This window comes from Diospyros lotus, chromosome 14, assembly GCF_014633365.1.
Source record: "Diospyros lotus cultivar Yz01 chromosome 14, ASM1463336v1, whole genome shotgun sequence".
In the NCBI taxonomy this organism is placed as follows: Eukaryota; Viridiplantae; Streptophyta; class Magnoliopsida; order Ericales; family Ebenaceae; genus Diospyros; species Diospyros lotus.
Genome location: NC_068351.1, coordinates 33,184,795 through 33,203,551, shown reverse-complemented (window position 1 = coordinate 33,203,551; position 18,757 = coordinate 33,184,795). Strand labels below are relative to the sequence as shown.

Genomic DNA, 18,757 nt, shown 5'->3' with positions numbered 1-18,757 from the left:
ACCCCTCAACTCCTTGACTGATTGCGGTTTTGGCCACTCTATCATGGCAACAATCTTCTTGGGCTCTGTACTCACCCCTTTTCCTGTTATTACATAGCCTAGATACTCCACTTTTGCCTCAACAAAGGTACACTTGGATCCCTTCACAAACAGTTGATTGGATCTGAGATTTTCAAAAGCTACCCTCAAATGGGTTAAGTGTTGGTCGAAGAATGAACTGTAAATGAGGATATCATCAAAAAACACAAGGATGAATTTCCTCATATAAGTACTAAAGATGTGGTTCATCAAGGCTTGGAGTGTTATAGAGGCATTAGTCAAACCAAAGGGCATTACTTAAAAATTCATAGAGCCCCGATGAGTCCTAAAGGCTGTATTGTGCACATCCTTAGGTCTCATCCGGATTTGATGGTACTCAAATCATAGGTCGAGTTTTGAAAAATTTGTGGCTCCAGCTAGTTCATTAAGTAGATCTTTGATAATTGGAATGGGAAATTTGTTTTTGATAGTGATGGAGTTCAGTGGACAGTAGACTACACAAAACTACCACATGTCATCCTTCTTTTTGACTAATATGATCAGCAAGGCAAGGGGGCTTTGACTTGGCTGAATGATGGATTTAGACAGCATTTCGTTCACTAATTCTTTCTATCTCAACCTTTTGTTTTGGAGGATACCTATAGGCTCGGATGTTCATAGAATCGGTGTTAGGTTTCAAGTGTATGGCATGGTCAAGGAAACGGGTTGGAGATAGGGTTAACGGTTGTGAAAATACATCCTCAAATTCATTCAACAGTGAGTTAGGGAATCACAAGAGTGTACCTTAGTGAGTGAGTTCAGAGTGGAAGACATTGTTGGCCGTGGGCTGTCCTCCAAGTCTGTTGCCGCCTCCTTGCTCCCACTTCCTTGCCCTCCTCTACCTCAACGGCACATATGAAGTGCAATTGAGCTATCAAGGACTCCCCTTGTTGTATTAGTTTCTGCATCTTCTTTCCTGTCAACACCTTGCATTATCCAGTCTCCTAACTTCCTGTAAACGTCAGCCTCTTCCCTTCTTTTTCAAAAGTAACTTCTAATTTATTAAAGTCAAAGATTAGGGGACTTACCGTCCTCATCCAATCTACCCCAAGTACAATGTTGCAGCCGCCCAACTTTAGAATTCACAAATCAGCGGTGAACTCTTCCCCTTGCATCGTCCACTTAAACCCTTGGCACTTCAACGTTTAGACCCCTTGTTACCATTCTCTACACTCTTGAAAACTGGAAAACAGGGTTTTCTATTTTCTATTTGAACTTTTTTTTCATTTAAGCATGTTTTTCATTTTCTATATCCTGTGGAAAACTTTTCTAGAAAACAGAGTCTATTTTCCTAAACTGAACAGCATGCTCATATGGTAACATTCATGTTTCTTTTTCTTTTTTTTTTTTAAGTTGACAGAGATCACTCCTTGGATTCCTTCTTGCATTTCATGGACGATATTTTAAGTAGCCTTAAAATATATATACAGGCTTTGCGCATCTCACACCACCAGGGCCCTTTTTTGGCAGCCTTAGCAACATTTTACATGGGGAAAGAAAGTCAAACACAAAATACCATACAAATGAAATAAATGCCCCAAAATCCTAAGATCATATCACAAAATCTCCCAATAGGCAAAGAAAAAGTTGTGCTAATACCATCCAAATAGACCCATGAACATGCACATCTCTAGAAGTGACCTCTATTACAACCATGTACAGAAACACATGGCCCCCTACCCCTATTGTGAAAGAGAGCAAAATTATGTATTCTTATTCAAATATGACTAGGCAATGAAACTCAATTTGGCATCAAACTGAAGCCATCCAAACAATTCAAACTCTGCTTCCACACCATTCTTGAGATCCTCCATGCATCTTCTGCTCTCCACCAATGCCTCCAACTCACTTATTCTTTTCAATTTTGAAGTAATCTCTCTAGTCAAAAGTCCTCAAAGATGAAACCCTTCCCATAAAGATGCTCAATATCATCACAAATTGGATTTCAGATCTCTTGATTACCACTAGTTTACTTATATTGGAGAATGCTTTTTTATAAGTTGCACTAACAGCTACAGAAATTTAGGGAAATATACTTCAAAAAGTAAATTACTAGTCTCAATACACAGTTACAAGTCCCCAAACTACATTCAGATTGAAACTCAAATCCATAATCAACTTCAAGCTATCTCAGATAATTAGGAGACAACTTATTACTTACAGGAGTTTATCCCTCTATTTTGTGCAACAGGAATTTCACTAGGAAGGTAGACTAACAGCTTAACTTACTCCATATCCATGCTATGAATGGAGGTTGAGAATTATGGTCAATTATCTTCAATTCTTCTACAACCATAGCGTAGCTTCCGCACAAATTTTTCAAACAAGATGATGCAACAGTGAGTCACTGAGCCATCTACCTAACACTAATAACTCGACACTAAGCCAGGTAGCAGTACTACCAATTTTTAGAGAATCCATGAAACATTGTACATTATTTATCAGCTCTTCAATGCATTGAGCACCAGTGTGATTCTTACTACAGTTCCATTGTTCAAAGTCTCAAATGAAACCATCAATCACACCACATACAATTTCAATAGTAGCTGGATGACCAAAAATTCCAACCAATCCACTTTTAACAAGTTAAAGGTGGTTCAGTAATGCAGGGAAAACAGATTGGTTAAGTATCCAGATTTCAGGAGGACCATCATTAGTGCCAAATCATAAGGAAAATCAAATAACTCATATGACTTGCTAATTCCTTCAAACAGTAAAATCCTTTGAAATGGTGCCACATAAACTAATTCTGGCCCAAATTCCACACCAAGTGAATTAAAGAGCTACAAAAGACAGAATCTAAGACAAACTATACCTCAAAGCAAAAAACAACCTTCTTAATACACTCAGTTATGCACTCTTAACACAAAAGAAATTTAGTGAATCAAGAAAACTGATCCAAGATTAAGGGCATATCAACAAAGATAGTCCAAAAAGTAGCTTATTCAAAAGTCTGTGACCAACAAATTGGCCAATTGCGAAAATATATTCCTCACGCAATTATCCAATTCAAATAAGATGATAAAGTGAAATATAAAAGAATAGCTAATCTAATGGATAACATAACATCCAAATACGTTAACAATTTTTTGGATAAGAATAAACAATTTCAAAATACTACAATTAACAAGTTACATTAGGCAGAAAGATTCCATCAATCAATATGAGATATAATTACTCAGAGAATACAGAAATTCAACCAAAAGATAAAAGGATAAAGCATCAGTGACATCACTAAGGTACCAAGATAATACGAACAAAGGTGTCCTACTTAAGAAACAGGAATTGGGTTTGCCATTCAAAATATAATGCTTAAGGGAAAAACGAGTGCAAAAAAAAGCCCTATTTACACATGAAAGGTGACGAACCTTAAATAATCACTGGTACTTTCATAAAGACCACGACCCACAAAGTATCGCTCCTGTAAACCAAACAATTTTGTGAACCAGATTGTTGAAAAATGTTGAAAAATAGTTCCAAGTCTTGCATATTCAACAACCATTACCTGATAAATCCACTTGAAGAATTGAAAGAATGACTGGTCAGCACGTTCGGACATAGCATGACAAGCTGGAAATTTAAGTAATATTGCAAAAACTATGCGTATAGCAGCATAAACCCCCAATACAAGAATATAAATCCGAAAATATACTGAATCTGAAGTGTGCTTGTTTCTTTCCTCCAAAACCTTCCTGAAAATTCATCTCACAGAATAAGTGAGCAAATAGAATAAAGCTTCACTAAAGTTCATGTAGAAAAAGATACTTTTCCTTCATTATAAAACATTGTACACGAGTCATCCTTATAAAGAGAACAGGAGAGGCTCAAAAAGGAAACCAAACTATACACTTTTAGAAACCAAAGACTAATAAACATTCTATCTACAAACATTACCAAAAAGAACATATATACAATTTTTAAGAAAGCTAAATAATTAGGAAAGCTAGGGATTAAGAAAGTTTCCTAAGTGTAACTTAGGAAACTTCTTAATCTATCAAGGCGGTGGGTGCCTTGACTTGCTGCTGCTGCCGACACTAGAACCCATATGGAAAGCCACCAAGACACTGCCATGCACACACAATCCCATGATGCTCAACAGTTCAATTTATGGAACCACATGCACAATAAAAAAACAAAAAGAAAAAGAAAACGTCAAGAGAGAAGAAAGCAGAAAAACCGCTAGGAGATAGAAAACTTACACATAAAGATATGTCACAAATACAGAGCTCAACCCAAACCAGAAAAATCTAATAAACAGCCTAGAGATAGCCATGCCTCTTGCTGTGCTGTAAGCCCCAAACGTAAGCAGCACATCTAAACAACCTATAAAAAAAGTACATGGCATAATAAAGAAAACAGGAAAAGGAATATATGTCACGGAAAAACAGAGATTTTGGAACAACATGAAAACTCACTCTCAATGAAGTTCATGATGGTATAAGTTGGTCCAACACTAAGAACAGTTTTAAAAGTATCGAGATTAATTTTTCCATCATTGAAGGCTGTGATTGTCAATGCCTGAAGAAAATTAGGTGGGAACGAATTTTAAGCCAAACATAAAGAGTACGTATTACATAAATTAATAGTAGATGGATGAATTCTTACCTGGAACATTACAACCAAAAAAATCCACATACGATGAAAACTTCGATACAGGTGGAAAAATGTCCGATGCTCAACAAAAGTGCTTTTTCCAGTCTGCCAATTCACAACAACCACAATAGATGAGGAAGGGGGGCTGGAGATACAGACAGACAGAGCTAAAAAATCAGAATAATTTAAATGTTTCCCCAGTCTGTCAATTGTAGGATACAAATATTTAATCCAAAGTCAAATCTAAAATAGGACTATATAAAAAAAATAAAGGAACAAATGTAATATGAATTCCGTTCATGGAAAAAAACACACAACATATAGAAAATCATGTGATTACAATTTTGTATTTAGGTGTACAGTTATTTTTTATCTATAGGTGACAGTTTTTCTTTCCTTAACCGATTCAGTTTTTCCTTCGTTAACCAAGGCCATATGGGCAGTTTCTCTCTTGCATTATATATATATGTGTGTGTGTGTGTGTGTCCAATCAAATGAAATGGTGAGAGAAGTTTTTCTGTCCAAAAACTACATGGTATCAAAGCGGGGTTAGACAGAGAGTTCAGAGGGGGAGAGAGATAGAGAACGATGAAGATGTTGAAGTTAATTTCCCAAGAAAAAACACCACCATCATCAGCCACTGCCCATCTCCTTCATCTTCGTCCACCATTGCAGCAGTCACAACCACAACTGTCACCGTTGTTGTCACCTTTAACCACAATCATAACCATCGAAGCCACGTCAAGAGAGAAACAGAAGCAGTGAGAAAAGATGTCGGCCGGTCACAGACTGAGATCCAAAACGAGAGACCTGTTGTCTCGGCCCTTTAGGAAGAAAGGGAACAATCCCGCTGTCAACGTACCTCAGGATTTATTACATAGGAGACTATGTCAACATCAAGGTTAACAGGGCCATCCACAAGGGCACATGCCCCACAAGTTCTACCATGGTCGGACCGGCCGTTTCTAGAACGTCACCAAGCACTCCATCAGCATTGAAGTCAACAAGCAGGTGCGTAACAGGATAATCAGGAAGCGAATTCATCTACAGATAGACCATGTTCAGCCTTCAAGTTGCAATCTGGAATTTAAACAGAATAAAAAGGAATGATGAACTGAAGGCTGAGGCTAAGGCTAAGGCTAAAGGAAGAGACACATCAAATTAAATCCTAATCAGCCTTTGGGAGATCTCAAGAATCAGGTTGTTGTCAGTCATATCTGCAGAGGAACTACAGGATGATGCTGGTGCAATACCAAAAAAAATAAATCTGTTGTCACAGTGGCTCAGAAAGGTAATTCTTTGACTGCTCTTAAAAATGGTGGACAGTTAGGGTTATTGCTTTAGCCCAAGTATAAAAAGCATTGCAAGGGTTATTACTTCAGCCCAAGTGTAAAAAGCATTGTAACGGTTATTGCTTGATCCCATGAAAAAGCAGTGTGGATATAAATGAGGTCAAAAGTTATCATTGTAAAAGCGGATAGTGCTCGCCTCTTATAAAAAGGCACTTGATAGTAAATTTCATCCTCTACAAGACGGTACCAGAGAATGCCACAAAGGAGAAGTATTCCAACCCTGAAGATACAGAAAGTTGGAGAAAATTTCATCCTCCACAAAATGGCACAAGAGAATGTCACAAAGGAGAAGTATTCCGATCCTAAAGACACATCAAGTTAGAGTAAATTTCATCCTCCATGAGACGGCACAAGGAGTCTATGATGTAGCAATTCTCAAATAAAACCTCTCAATTACCCAATATCTTAGTCGTCTAACTAGATGTAGGTAGCAACTCAATAAGTTCAAAGTGACCTAAATAGAAAGGCACTTCATAAAAAGGAATTGAAGGTGGACAAGGATCTACCAAAAATTTAGTTTGAAGATGTGAAGATCCAAGCTGGGCTTCCCTAATATTTACAGCCCTGCCTGAGGGGGTGTGTAGAAAATCACGTGATTAAAATTTTGTATTTAGGTGTACAGTTATATTTATCTCTAGGTGACAGTTTTTCTTTCCTTAACCAATTCAGTTTTTCCTACCTTAACCAATGCCATATGGGCAGTTTCTCGCTTGTATTTTATATATATATATATATATGCATGTATGTGTGTATGTCAAATCAAATGAAAAGGAGAGAGAAGTTTTTCTGTCAAAAAACAACACAACATAAAACCAAATAGTTTACTTGTCCAAAGATCTGCCAAAAAGGGTAAAATCCAAAGTAGACAGGCATTTACCTTTAAGAGATACATGGAAAATATAAAATAATTGACCACCAAATCATCTAAAAGGTTAAGCTATTAGAAAGAAGGGTAACTGTTATCAGCTATTAATTATTTTTTAAAATATATATATATATTATGTTATTAGTTTTACTCTCGACACGCTACTTCATGAGTAGCCAGAATTACTGCACAACAGAACCAAACATGAGCAATTACTTAAATTTCAGGTTTGCAGAGAGCTTGAAAATTGGACATTTGTTTACTCTAATACAATATTAAATTATTAACTACCACCTCATCTAAAAGCATGAGTTATTAGATGAGTTATTATATAAAGGAGTCACTTTATTTTTTAAATTATTATTTCTACATCTCAAAGGGAAAGATAAGAGCACTGGATTCTAAGCTTTAGTTTCGATCATGAAATTGAAAAAGTGTGCAGATGAAGATGATCATAGCAGTGTCCACTAAAAGATTCAAAGATTCCAGGAAAGGATATTAGACGATTCATATCCCCCATGGTGATCAAAAGAGATCAAATCTAGCATAGGGAGTGTCAATAGGAAGATTCTTAGAACCATGATTCCCCATATTGAACAATCCTAAGTTCTGCTTTTAACATAAATTTGATGACATGCAAATAAGTGCTGAATGCATGACAATAACAAAACCCACTAAATTATCATAAAATAGACTGACAATGTTCCCAAACCAACAAAAACTGAAAAATCCTATGCCACTTTAATTGCATGGTCACCAAAATAAAATTTTGAAGTTCCCAGGTCCGATCATTGAAATCGTTGACGCCAACAAATGAACATATATACCATATCCAAAAAATAATTAGATGAACATTCCAACCACAACACTCCCAGTTCATCATCATAATGTAACATGCTGTCCAATTCTTCATGAATCAATCATTTCCCACGCTTTTGCCGACAAATCAATCAGAAAACATAAATCTCATACAACAGGTACATGTCACTTTAAAGTTTAAAAGACGTAACCAATACTCGAAAATAGAGTCAGAAAAACAAAAAACACAAGGTTTTGAAACATACAGAATAAATTGCACCGCATACAACATAAACAATTTTCAGTCAATAATCATTGCTAGAACCTACCCTTTTCCACTTTTTAGGCTTCATCAAAAATGATGATTCCCTCTTCATAGGCCATCCTAACTCAAAGCATGCACGTGACCTGCATAAACAAAAAAGATGATATCATGAGCTATGATTTAGTTCTCCATATGGAGTAACAAACAAAAAAATGGTGTAGATTAATGAACAAAACCAGAAATATTCATTAAAATCATCATAGTTCCTCCATGCTGAGTGTGAAGCTTTCCCATTGTTGTTTATACCAGCTTCCTGTAGGTACAAAAATTGACAAATCTAGTAAAATAATTGATTACAGAAAAGAAATAATTAAAACATAATTCCCATCCATACCATTACCATGAAGACAAACAAAAGATGTCTTCAAACATGAATGCAAGAGTTAGCATCGTTACATATTCAATAATTTACCTTGAACGGCTTAACCCAACTAATACCTGGACATATCACATTTGTGTTTCAATTGCATGTCAAACAACCATATGTTCAAAAACCTTATGCAGGAAGCCAAGGTTTTATGCTACACATACAAAGGAGGACATATAAATTGTTAGATTGGGAGCACTGGAATCTCAATCCTTTGCCAATACACAGTCACACACACACACAGTTTGATCCAAAACAGAAACAGAAAATTAAAGAAACGTCACAGAATTGAAAATAAAGTAAGAACATTCAAACCACACGAAGACACAATCAGTTATCCTGGTTCAGACAGCCAAATAGCAATCTTACATCCAGCCTCTTGATCCCAAGAGCAATCCACTAAATCTTGAAGAAATCAGTACACAAGAACCCTCACTCATGAGTACAATTCACAATCGAGATTACAAAGCTCTAACATGTCTAGACTTTCCTCTCAATTTCACTGCACTCACACGATATTGAATGAATGATACAAGCTATTGCCTCATGCCTCTTATTTATAGGCATTTAGGGCGGACAATACAAGGGGTTAAAATATAAGACTCACTCAATGTCTAAACTGCCCTCATATACCGTTACCATTAGACTCATTCTATCTAACTAATATTTCCACTTGAAACCGACTTGTCTTTACTGATTTCTTCTAAGTCTTCTACTCCATACTCAATGCAAAACATAACATAAATAAAGCAAGGAGGTGAAAGTTAAAACATTTCTTATGTTAAAGGGGTGAAGATTTGGACTTCACAAACAGATATGATTAGAGACCAGTCCAAGATTTTATCAGAAAATGAATTTTGAGAACCTCAAACCCGTTCCTAGTTGACTACTTCATACTGACTTAGTGAGGAATGTCTATTTTTTAACAAGAAGTGGGCTTATACTTAGGATCATATGATAAAGATGGGTATAGAGAAAATGAATTCATTGCCACAGTTAAATGCCAGTAGCCAGAGTACTTTTTCAGAAGTTTTTAAAGCTATCATCAGCATTCACCAGATAGCTAGAAATAATAAAGTCAGATTAAAAGTCCATTATGGTATCACAAGCAACTCTAGAATTGTTCCCTGATGTAACCACAAAAGATAGATACAATTTATGCTTCCATATGCATCCCCCAGGGTGTTTCCATGTTGTACAGGGTGATTTCACAACATGAACTATGTGATGGAACACAACCATATCAATTATTTTCCTTCACCAACATCTCATAAAACTTTTCCATATGAAGATGGTGTTAGAACTTTATCTCATTATCCCTCACTGGAAGGTTGTGTCAAGAAGGGCATCCAGCATAAAATTTTCCCACATTGTTCGTTGCATGGATTTGTGTTATAGTCAATGTGGAAATTAAAAGTAAATTGACAATTTGACATTATGAATGTCACGCAATTGACCCTAACTTGGTTAGGATAAGGTGAAGTTAATGATGAAGATGTATGCCCTGGGAGGAGAATGAGAGGGCAGAACCTTTTGATCATACCCCATGAGATTATCCTAGACGATAAGAGTCATTTTACCTTTTCAAAGGCGAAAATTTCCATTAGAAGCAAAATGATACCAATAGGCCCAGTAAAACTACTACAAAAGAGAACCAACAGCTAGCAAACTATATTTTAAAATCTAGCCTAGAGTCTAGGTATAAATTGCATGGAAAACTTTTACATATAATCAAGAAGAAGAGGCTCATTTGTATTTGATTAGTCCTTTTATGTGAGTTGTATTTGATTAGGAATTTGACTAAAATAGATCGGTCGTGCCAAAAGACCAATAACTAGACCACCGATGAGAACCAACATTAACACGAAGAAGGAATTGCTATAATTGAACCAAAAGTGAAAAGATAAAGACAGAAAGAAAGGCATTCATAGATTGCTCAAATATATGGCCTATAATAAGCAAACATAATGCATTTGATTAGCTCTAATAGCTTATCAGTTTAGTGAAGAAATATGTGTTGAGGAATCTGCCTATGCACCCCGCTTTGGTGGGTGGCAAATGATACACGTAAGCAAGGTAAAAACATTCACAAAAACTATATCTCCAACATGAAGGCACATCAAACATCTGATAAAGAGCCCGACAGTGACTTTGCAAATAATCTACTGCTAAATAATTGAAACTGTTAGGAAACCACAACCATGTAGGCTTCAATTCTACCCGATTTCAATCTACAGAGACGCAACCGCGATCTCCTCTAAGTCAGTCCACACGATCGATCCTTCCACGAACGCCTCAGTCGTGCTAGCAACCCTAGGCACCTTTTTGAGAGACACGAAATTTTTCTCTTCTTTTCCAGCTTCTTAAGCGGCATATAAATAGAGTTTAAAAACCCTAATTGTGCCTTGGAAAAACCCTAAACACTTTAGGCCCGGCCCTTAATCACATTGGGCCGATTCTCTCTTTTTTAATTGTGGAATGGGCTCGATCTAAGTGTGTGACCCCTTAAGTCCACCATTAGACTAGATGTAGGACCAATTCTATTGGCCTATATAAAGGCCCAACTTATTAAATTAATTAAACTCATGGGCTTCTTAATTAACACATCTCATGGCTTCTTAATGAAATTCTTTAATTAATAGTTTTAGAATTAATCAAATTAATTATAAACCCTACATATCACGGTTAACCTCTAGCAACATGCCATGAATACCTATCCAACGATGAAAAAAGACAGACCTTTTCAATTGCAATTACCGTGCAGTAAAATCATTTCATCGATCCATGTCCCGATTGAATTTAGGGTATGATTTTATGACGAAACCCTAATCATTCAATAACTATGTATCCATTCCTGATTTATGACTTGATAGGTGAAATCAAAACACCTTTTGATTTCCACCTCTCCTTGGCCAAGGATTTCCTCAGTCATGAAATCATCAAAATACATAGGACATCATCTCATCTTAACGATAAGTGATGAATCATATTTCAACATTCACAAGCCTTCATATGTGATTAGGCCACGCCCAATGATAGTCTGTCAATGACTCCATTAGAATCCAAAAAAGCACCAAAGCGTAACTAGTCAAATATAAGACTACCATGATGTCTTAAGTCTAAGGATCAATCTACACAATTGCAACACAAGAATTCCAATTCGACATTAAACAATAACCATTAGGAATTCTGTAGTGGGTCAGTTCAATGTACTTATTCTTATAATAAGCACCCACATATATACACTAGTGTCCTCACACCAATGTCCATGAAACAAGACATTCTCCTGATTGAGCATGCATCATATATGCTAGTCTATCCGAGTTATTAGTGTCCATTCCTAATAACTCTATGACTAGGAACATTTAAGATCAAAGCTTAAAAGGAATATGTTTCATGATCGTCATGTCTATGCACGACCATATTCCATGAGCTATTTGATCTATGGACTTTGTCAAGTATAGATTGCAATAAATAATGACGACAATCATCAATGACAAATAAAAACATAATGCCTTGCAATAACAATTGATTGAAGATAAAGAATCCTAATGTAAAGTATGATCGATTACATAAAACATGATTAGCTTGTGGGGCATAACTCTAACAGAAACATCCAAGATGTATGAAATGTGTATCAAATGAGTCCATGAAGTACTTATGGGTAGTTTCAAATTGCAAGCTATAACACAGCAAGAATAAAGATCATGTTTGTAAAACATAATAACTGCAGAAGTTGTATTTTGAGCCAGCAACACATCCTCTATCAAGTAAAATCAGAGCAAGAGAGCATGTCAACTACTGATAATGAAATATCAAAACCTTACGTACATATTCATAAAGTCAACATCTCATTACACAACTACAAAACCAGTATTGGATTCACTTACTTCTGCTAAAGTTTCATATATGGGATGAATGATTTGATCAAGGAAGGACACTGAACCATCTCCTCGTAGGCAACTGGCCGCATAAGTAGCTTCACCATGGTCCAATATTCCATCTAACTCTTTTGCCATCTATATAAGTCATAGTAAAAAATGCATAGCTTCATGACTTGAAAATTAAAGCAGTAAAACTATTGACATATTAATAACTGACTCTTAACAGCATATTAAGAGAAAGAACAGTAAGAAAGGGGGCAAAGGTGTTGAAATATATACACTGGTTTAGGCAATTTACTTAGACAAGAACAGAATCCTCTCCCAATTCTCTAATACTCTCCCGGATTGAAACAGAATATAAATTAATCACTATCAGAATTGAAATAACAGATAAAGAACAGAACATAAATGTAAATCAAACCACATGAGACAAGTGGATTATCGTAGTTCGTGTTAACCTAGATCTCACCTCCAAATATGATCACTCAAACCTCAAAGAATAACCGAACAATCTCTCTCTCTCGCAACACACAAGTAAAACAGAAAACATACAAGAATTTAAGCAAGAACAGAAAAGAACACAAGAGAACTTATCCTGGTTCAGTCTCAAAAGAGACCTACATCCAGATTGGCTTTGCCCTTAACTTTCTCCACTATCTTTGAATGATGATACACGATTACATGTGCCCTAAACACCCAACTCTCTCACAGCCCATAAACCTGAAAGCTATACAGAGTTGAAACCGAAAGATATGCCCTCTTTCACACACAGCACATACTCGCACAAGATAGAATGAAAACACAATGAAAATCTCTCACTAAAGCCTACCTCCCGACCCCTATTTATAAGCTAAAGAGGCGGGAACATCTCCCTGACTGACTGCCCCTAAATGGCAGTTATAACAGACCCGGTCAGCCTTCTAGAAACAAGCCTTCTAGAATAACACAAGTGACATACAAATGCAACCTACAATATTACAACAGAAATCCCTCCCAAGACAATCTTAAGTTAATCTAATACAAGTGATTACAACAGTTCGGATTGCAATGGTTGCAACCCTACATCCAGAGTCCAAACACCCACCAAGAGCAGCATTCTTTATTGCCAAGAATGATCAGTATAACAGCATGAACAATTTTCCCTATTCCAGAGTATATCCAACACTCATTCTCAAGATTACAAAGCTATCTTGCTCACTAGCCTTCCTCTCAGAATGAATATGCACTCATTACAATAGAATGAGAATAACTTGCACGAACCTGGCTACCCCTTTCCCTCTATTTATAGAATAGGGCAGACATCCCAATGAATACCATGGAAAGAAAAGACTGTTGGTCACACCAAAGCAAGCTAAGCAGATCAATTACTGTAATAAACACAGAAAAAACTTACCTGGTGGTAGATGTAACAAATGCATTCAGGAAGAAAACGGACATTTGCAGCTTCACCCCAAATGAGGAAGTACAGGGAAAGTAAAAAAAGCTTCCTTTCCTTATTAATTGCATTTAAACTGTCCACCAACATTCATATCAATGCAAATTAGGTGGATTAAAAAACTTGAGGCATTCAAACAGTAAAAGAAAAGGAACCACAGGCTGCAGAAGTCACCTGTTCCACACTAGCCGTTTCCGCAAATATCTGCACCATTTGATGTAGTTATCCAATACCTTTAAGAATACTTCATTAACAGCCTTCTCATCTATTTTCTGCAAAGGAAAACAATACACATTAATCAACTAACTTTGGTCCAAATAAATACACTTACTGCATCTCTGTATTACGCCCATAAAGTACATAAAAAAAGACTATTTAGATACAGCAACATATTAGCGACACTCCACCAGAAGAAAGTGTGAATGTCTTGCTACATTTGTTCTTTTATTTCTGAGGGTGCTGGAAAGGAAGACCAACATGAACCTATGGATTCTGTCACATAGATTCCCAGATACAAAATTTAAAATTGAAAACCATAATTAATTCATATGGGTTTTTTACCTGACCTCAGGTTTCAGTGAATGAAACCTTGCAATGAATAGTCATGTGAAAGAAACTTTGGCGTAGAATGTCAAACAGAGCACAGTTAGTTGTACAGGCAGGAATAACAAATTAAGAGACTGGAACAAAACTATTCATTGACAGACCAGTTGAGACAGGTTGGAAAGATGACCAACAGTTACCAGAGAAGTGCTCTATACAGAAAAAGGACAAGAAAGGAAGATAGGAGCTATTTCAAGCCATGTCCCTGTACTATATACGATGAGCATTCATGGACCCCGGAACATTTGAGACAGGTGCATATAGATAGTGGTAAAAGAAAGAGATCCCATTTAACTTGACCTATCATATCATATACTAGAAGAAAGCTTGACCAGGGCTTCAAATGACAGAAAAGCCATTGAGAAGAATCCTGAACTCACAGAAGGAATGGACAAGTAAAGAAAGAAAGCAAGCAATGAGAGATTCCAGACAGCGATTATCCGTGAATATGTCCTGTTGGGAGAGAACTGTTCTCCAATCATAAGTGACAAATTATCTTCAGAAAGTGCAATGGCAATAACATTATAAGAGCAATAGTAGTAATAACAACAATAAACAACTTAACCAAGAAGTATTAACTAAAAATGTCCAGGAAGATAGTCAACTAGATCACTCACCCCTTCAGACTCAACAGGTATTCCGAGACGTGACTGAGCATTTGCTATAGTAAGAACAAGATTCTCACGCTGATTCCTTGTATTGTCTTTCTGCATAGTTCCACATCATGGGCCAAGATAGAGAAGAGAACAGTAAAAACATACGAAAATGGAAGGGAAGTGTACTTACTAACCAAGATTATGATAAAGACAGATTAGCAGACAAACTCTTAATCTACGTGAATATATGTACACAAGCAATCAAGGGACAATCAAACAAAAGGAGGATGAGGGCAGGAGATAATAATATTCAGTCATTAACCAAGATTAACCCCAGTAAATTCAAGTGCCCTTTCATGAAAATCTGAAATGTCTGGTTGATTTTACCTCAGTTTGGAAAATATTGTCATAATTTTATTTTCTAATAAATAACTATTCATTATATAATTAAAGAACCCAGTTTTGAAAAAATTGCATAAAAGAGGTAAAAACATATGCTGTCAAATTACTCAAGACCTATATAAGAAGATCATGTGCATGGAGCACTCCCCTCCCCGACTGCTATTTCTTGCTCTCCTCTTCTAAGTGATAAGGACCTGTCATGCTCTTTTAAGTATTAGCAGACCGAGATTTCACCAATCAAAAAGAAAAAAAAAAACAAAGAGTTTTCTTATAGTTTATTCCATGTGTCTAACATGCTTTATCTTCCAGCTGCACTCTGTTGTAAAAATATAGGCATAAACCAAGCTAATGCCTAAAAATAAAAATAAAAAAAGGAAAATGCAAGAATAATTAGTGGCCAGTGAACACAATGTAAGAGAGGTGAAGAATAAACCATTGAAAAAGCACCCCCGAGACCTGCTACAAGCCCACAATCAAAATAACAAGATATCCCTCACTGTGATTAAGGAATACCATCGGTATCAATGTAAAGAAAGAGAAGAAAAAAGACAACCCCAAGGAGGATGTGCAGTAGTAGCGACCAACAACTTCAGGAAACCTGAATCCATGACAATCGCACTTCCTTGTAAAGCATAAAAGTGCCCCCCTCTTCGGGCTCACATATGCTGAGATTCACGAGCATGTTACCCATATAATAAAGACAAGGTGGTTAAATGGAAGTGTGTGTCTGCATTTTATGTGATAGTAAAATTCTCTTAAAATTTATGCAAACAGCTATAAAACCAACTTTATCATATGGCACAGAAGTTTAAAGTACCCATGTGTGCCAAACATGAGCATAAAGGAGATGAGGATGTTATAATAGTTGTGCCACCATACAAGAAAAGATAAATTTAAAAATAAGGTGGAATGGTTTCATATTGGAAATAAGTGATAATGATACATGATTATGATGGATAAGTCAATGTGAGAAGGAGACCAACAGAGGCTCCTGTGAGTGTGGATGAAATAGAAGAAGCCTTTAGGAGGTAGAGCAGACTAAAAATACTAGTTTGACATATTGTTAGATGCGATATCAGTTATAAGGGCCCTACAGAATGCCATAGATAAAGATGATTGGCGAGCTAGTCAAAAATTTGAGACTTGTGTTTTTTTTTTTTTTTTTTTATTTGTGTGTGTGTGTGTGTTGGGGGGGGGGGAGGGGTGTTGTTTATTTGACAGGTTCAGGACAAGGCATTCCAGTTAGAAAAACATGCCCCAAAATATCAGCAGATAATGGAACTTTGAAAAATATGTTCAATGGTCAAAGAGAAACATCAAAAAGTACAGGGACAAAAATGAAAAGGCAGGTTTTTTTCTCATTCAGTGAGTTAGGAAACTTCTAACGGGTTTATCTTCTCCACATCAACTAAGTGAAGTGGCTAATTAAAGGGCTCTGAACTAAATCAACCATCAATGCAACAAGCTTTTGCAGCAACCAGGGCAAGTACTGTCATTCTGTTCTTTATTAGCCGGAATGAGCTGTTTACAATAAACTGGTGCTGTAGATCTAAGAATGTGCACAATTAGAAGTAGAACTATCTAATTAATCTAACAAGATGAGAATGTGCCAATGACTCTTTGGTCTTCATATCAACCAAACAAACAGCTTATTCTGCTCTTCAGAACTCTGAGGTGTTGAGCATCCATATTCTGGGTGTTTAATCAAAGCTTTCCAATGGCTCTTGGAACTTCATTGGGCCCAGTTCATTCTGGATGATACTGATGTATGCAAATGTTGGTGCAGAGAACAAAGGTTGTAATATTGGCAGTAAGAAGCTCCTGTGGTGTAGGCTTCTGGGAAGGGGTTTAGGAAATAAGTACGGATTTGTTCAGGTCCTTAGCTATCCATTAAAAGTTATGCCTTGCCATGTGAGAAGGGCTAATCCTCTAATAGTTTGTTTCCCAAACCTATTCCCTATTAATGTTAACAAAAATGCTTTGGTGAGAGAGCATTTTAGGACCCTATGTGCACGCAATTCTAAGGAGCCCCTTTCATCCTGCAGTGGAGGGTTTGAACAACCATTCCACATATCTTGTGCCTCTTTTACAGAGAGGACAAAATAGATTGAGAGGGCTATAATACTGCCACCAGCTCAGTTTTGCCCCTTATGGAAGAGGAACTTGAAGGTGTGGTTGAGCCTCATGCCATTGTGGACAAAAGGGTTATATATCAGGGCACAACACCAATTACTCAAGTTTTGGTGAGGTGGTCACACTTACAACCGGATCACACAACATGGGAGTACTTGCCGGATTTGCTGAAGCAGTTTCCTAGAGCAATCAACCTCCTCTAAATTCTTGAGGACAATAATTTTTCATCAGGGGGAATTGTTATGACCCGGGGGTTAGAAGTGTAACAAAGGGAATTGTTGTGTAATCGTGTAATAGGTTAGGGGTAACTAATTGGAATGGCAGTTAGCCATCCTAACTGTAAGAGGCGCCTTAAGTAGGTTGTTGTAGGAGTAAAACGGTATTGATTGATTGAATAACAAAATTCCCTTCTCTCTCTCTCTTCTCAATTTCTCCCTCCATCTCTCTCGATCTCTTCCCTTTCCCCCACTCGTTCTCGTTCTCCCTAAAATTTCTGACTTTCTCTCGAAATTCTTCTCAGAATTCCGCCAATTGCCCAGCCCTTAACCGAAGGGCTTGACAGGGTGTTGATTGTGAGAGCTCATGGAAAGGCTGACCAAGAGAGAGGTTAACATGCACCATGTCACAATCCCAAGGATATAATAGTAATTGTATATTAGATGTATTTCTTTCTGGTTCTACTTTGTTGTTTTCCCTGTTTGTACCTTTCAATTGTTCTAATAACTGAAAACATATAAAGCCTATAAATAGGCTAAAACCTAGAGGATTGGTTAGTAGTTGAATGATAATCAAACTTCCAGACTTCTATCTCATCAAGTCTCTCTCAATTTCCTCCCTAATCTCTCTCTCCTTTGTTCTCTCTCTCAATCTCCTATGTTCTGAATTAATTCTCTCTGTTCTCTCTCTTTATGCTCTAAGTCTCCATCCAATTTTCTCTGTTCTCGATTTTTACCTAAAAAACCCTTACTCTGATCTAAGGATCTGACGTTTGGTATCAGAGCTAGGTTGATTCTCAGCTGTGATTCTGACAACTCTTAGCATCTAATCAAGGTCCCAATTTTGAAGGCAAAGAAGAGCCAAGCAATTTTTGACGATCCAAGCAAATTCTATTAGCTGATCCAGAATGGAACAACTCTCAAGAGACTGTTGATTTCTCTATTTTGAGTGTGGACAGAGGCGTATTCATGCAAGTACAAGAAACTATTTCAGAGTGGTCCTAGGAAGTTGATTGATCTAGGCAATCCTTATCAATTAATCTAGAGCAACCATCCTAAGTTGCTGACATGTGAGTCTTATCGAAGGCGAGCAGAGGCGAATTTTCAAAGA

The 18,757-nt window shown here is 36.8% G+C and overlaps 1 protein-coding gene across 1 annotated transcript in view; it reads right to left on the bottom strand.

Moving 5' to 3' along the window:
• LOC127790966 (callose synthase 10) overlaps window positions 1-18,757 on the bottom strand; it is a 133,399-nt gene that overhangs the window by 104,146 nt on the left and 10,496 nt on the right. The window contains exons 7-17 of the mRNA XM_052320703.1: window positions 14,918-15,007; window positions 13,872-13,969; window positions 13,656-13,773; window positions 12,269-12,397; window positions 8,188-8,264; window positions 8,016-8,094; window positions 4,684-4,776; window positions 4,494-4,596; window positions 4,278-4,401; window positions 3,584-3,770; window positions 3,447-3,499 (exon numbers count right to left, since the gene is read on the bottom strand). Coding sequence (XP_052176663.1) covers window positions 3,447-3,499; window positions 3,584-3,770; window positions 4,278-4,401; window positions 4,494-4,596; window positions 4,684-4,776; window positions 8,016-8,094; window positions 8,188-8,264; window positions 12,269-12,397; window positions 13,656-13,773; window positions 13,872-13,969; window positions 14,918-15,007 — 1,151 coding nt within the window. The remainder of the gene's footprint in view (window positions 1-3,446; window positions 3,500-3,583; window positions 3,771-4,277; window positions 4,402-4,493; window positions 4,597-4,683; window positions 4,777-8,015; window positions 8,095-8,187; window positions 8,265-12,268; window positions 12,398-13,655; window positions 13,774-13,871; window positions 13,970-14,917; window positions 15,008-18,757) is intronic.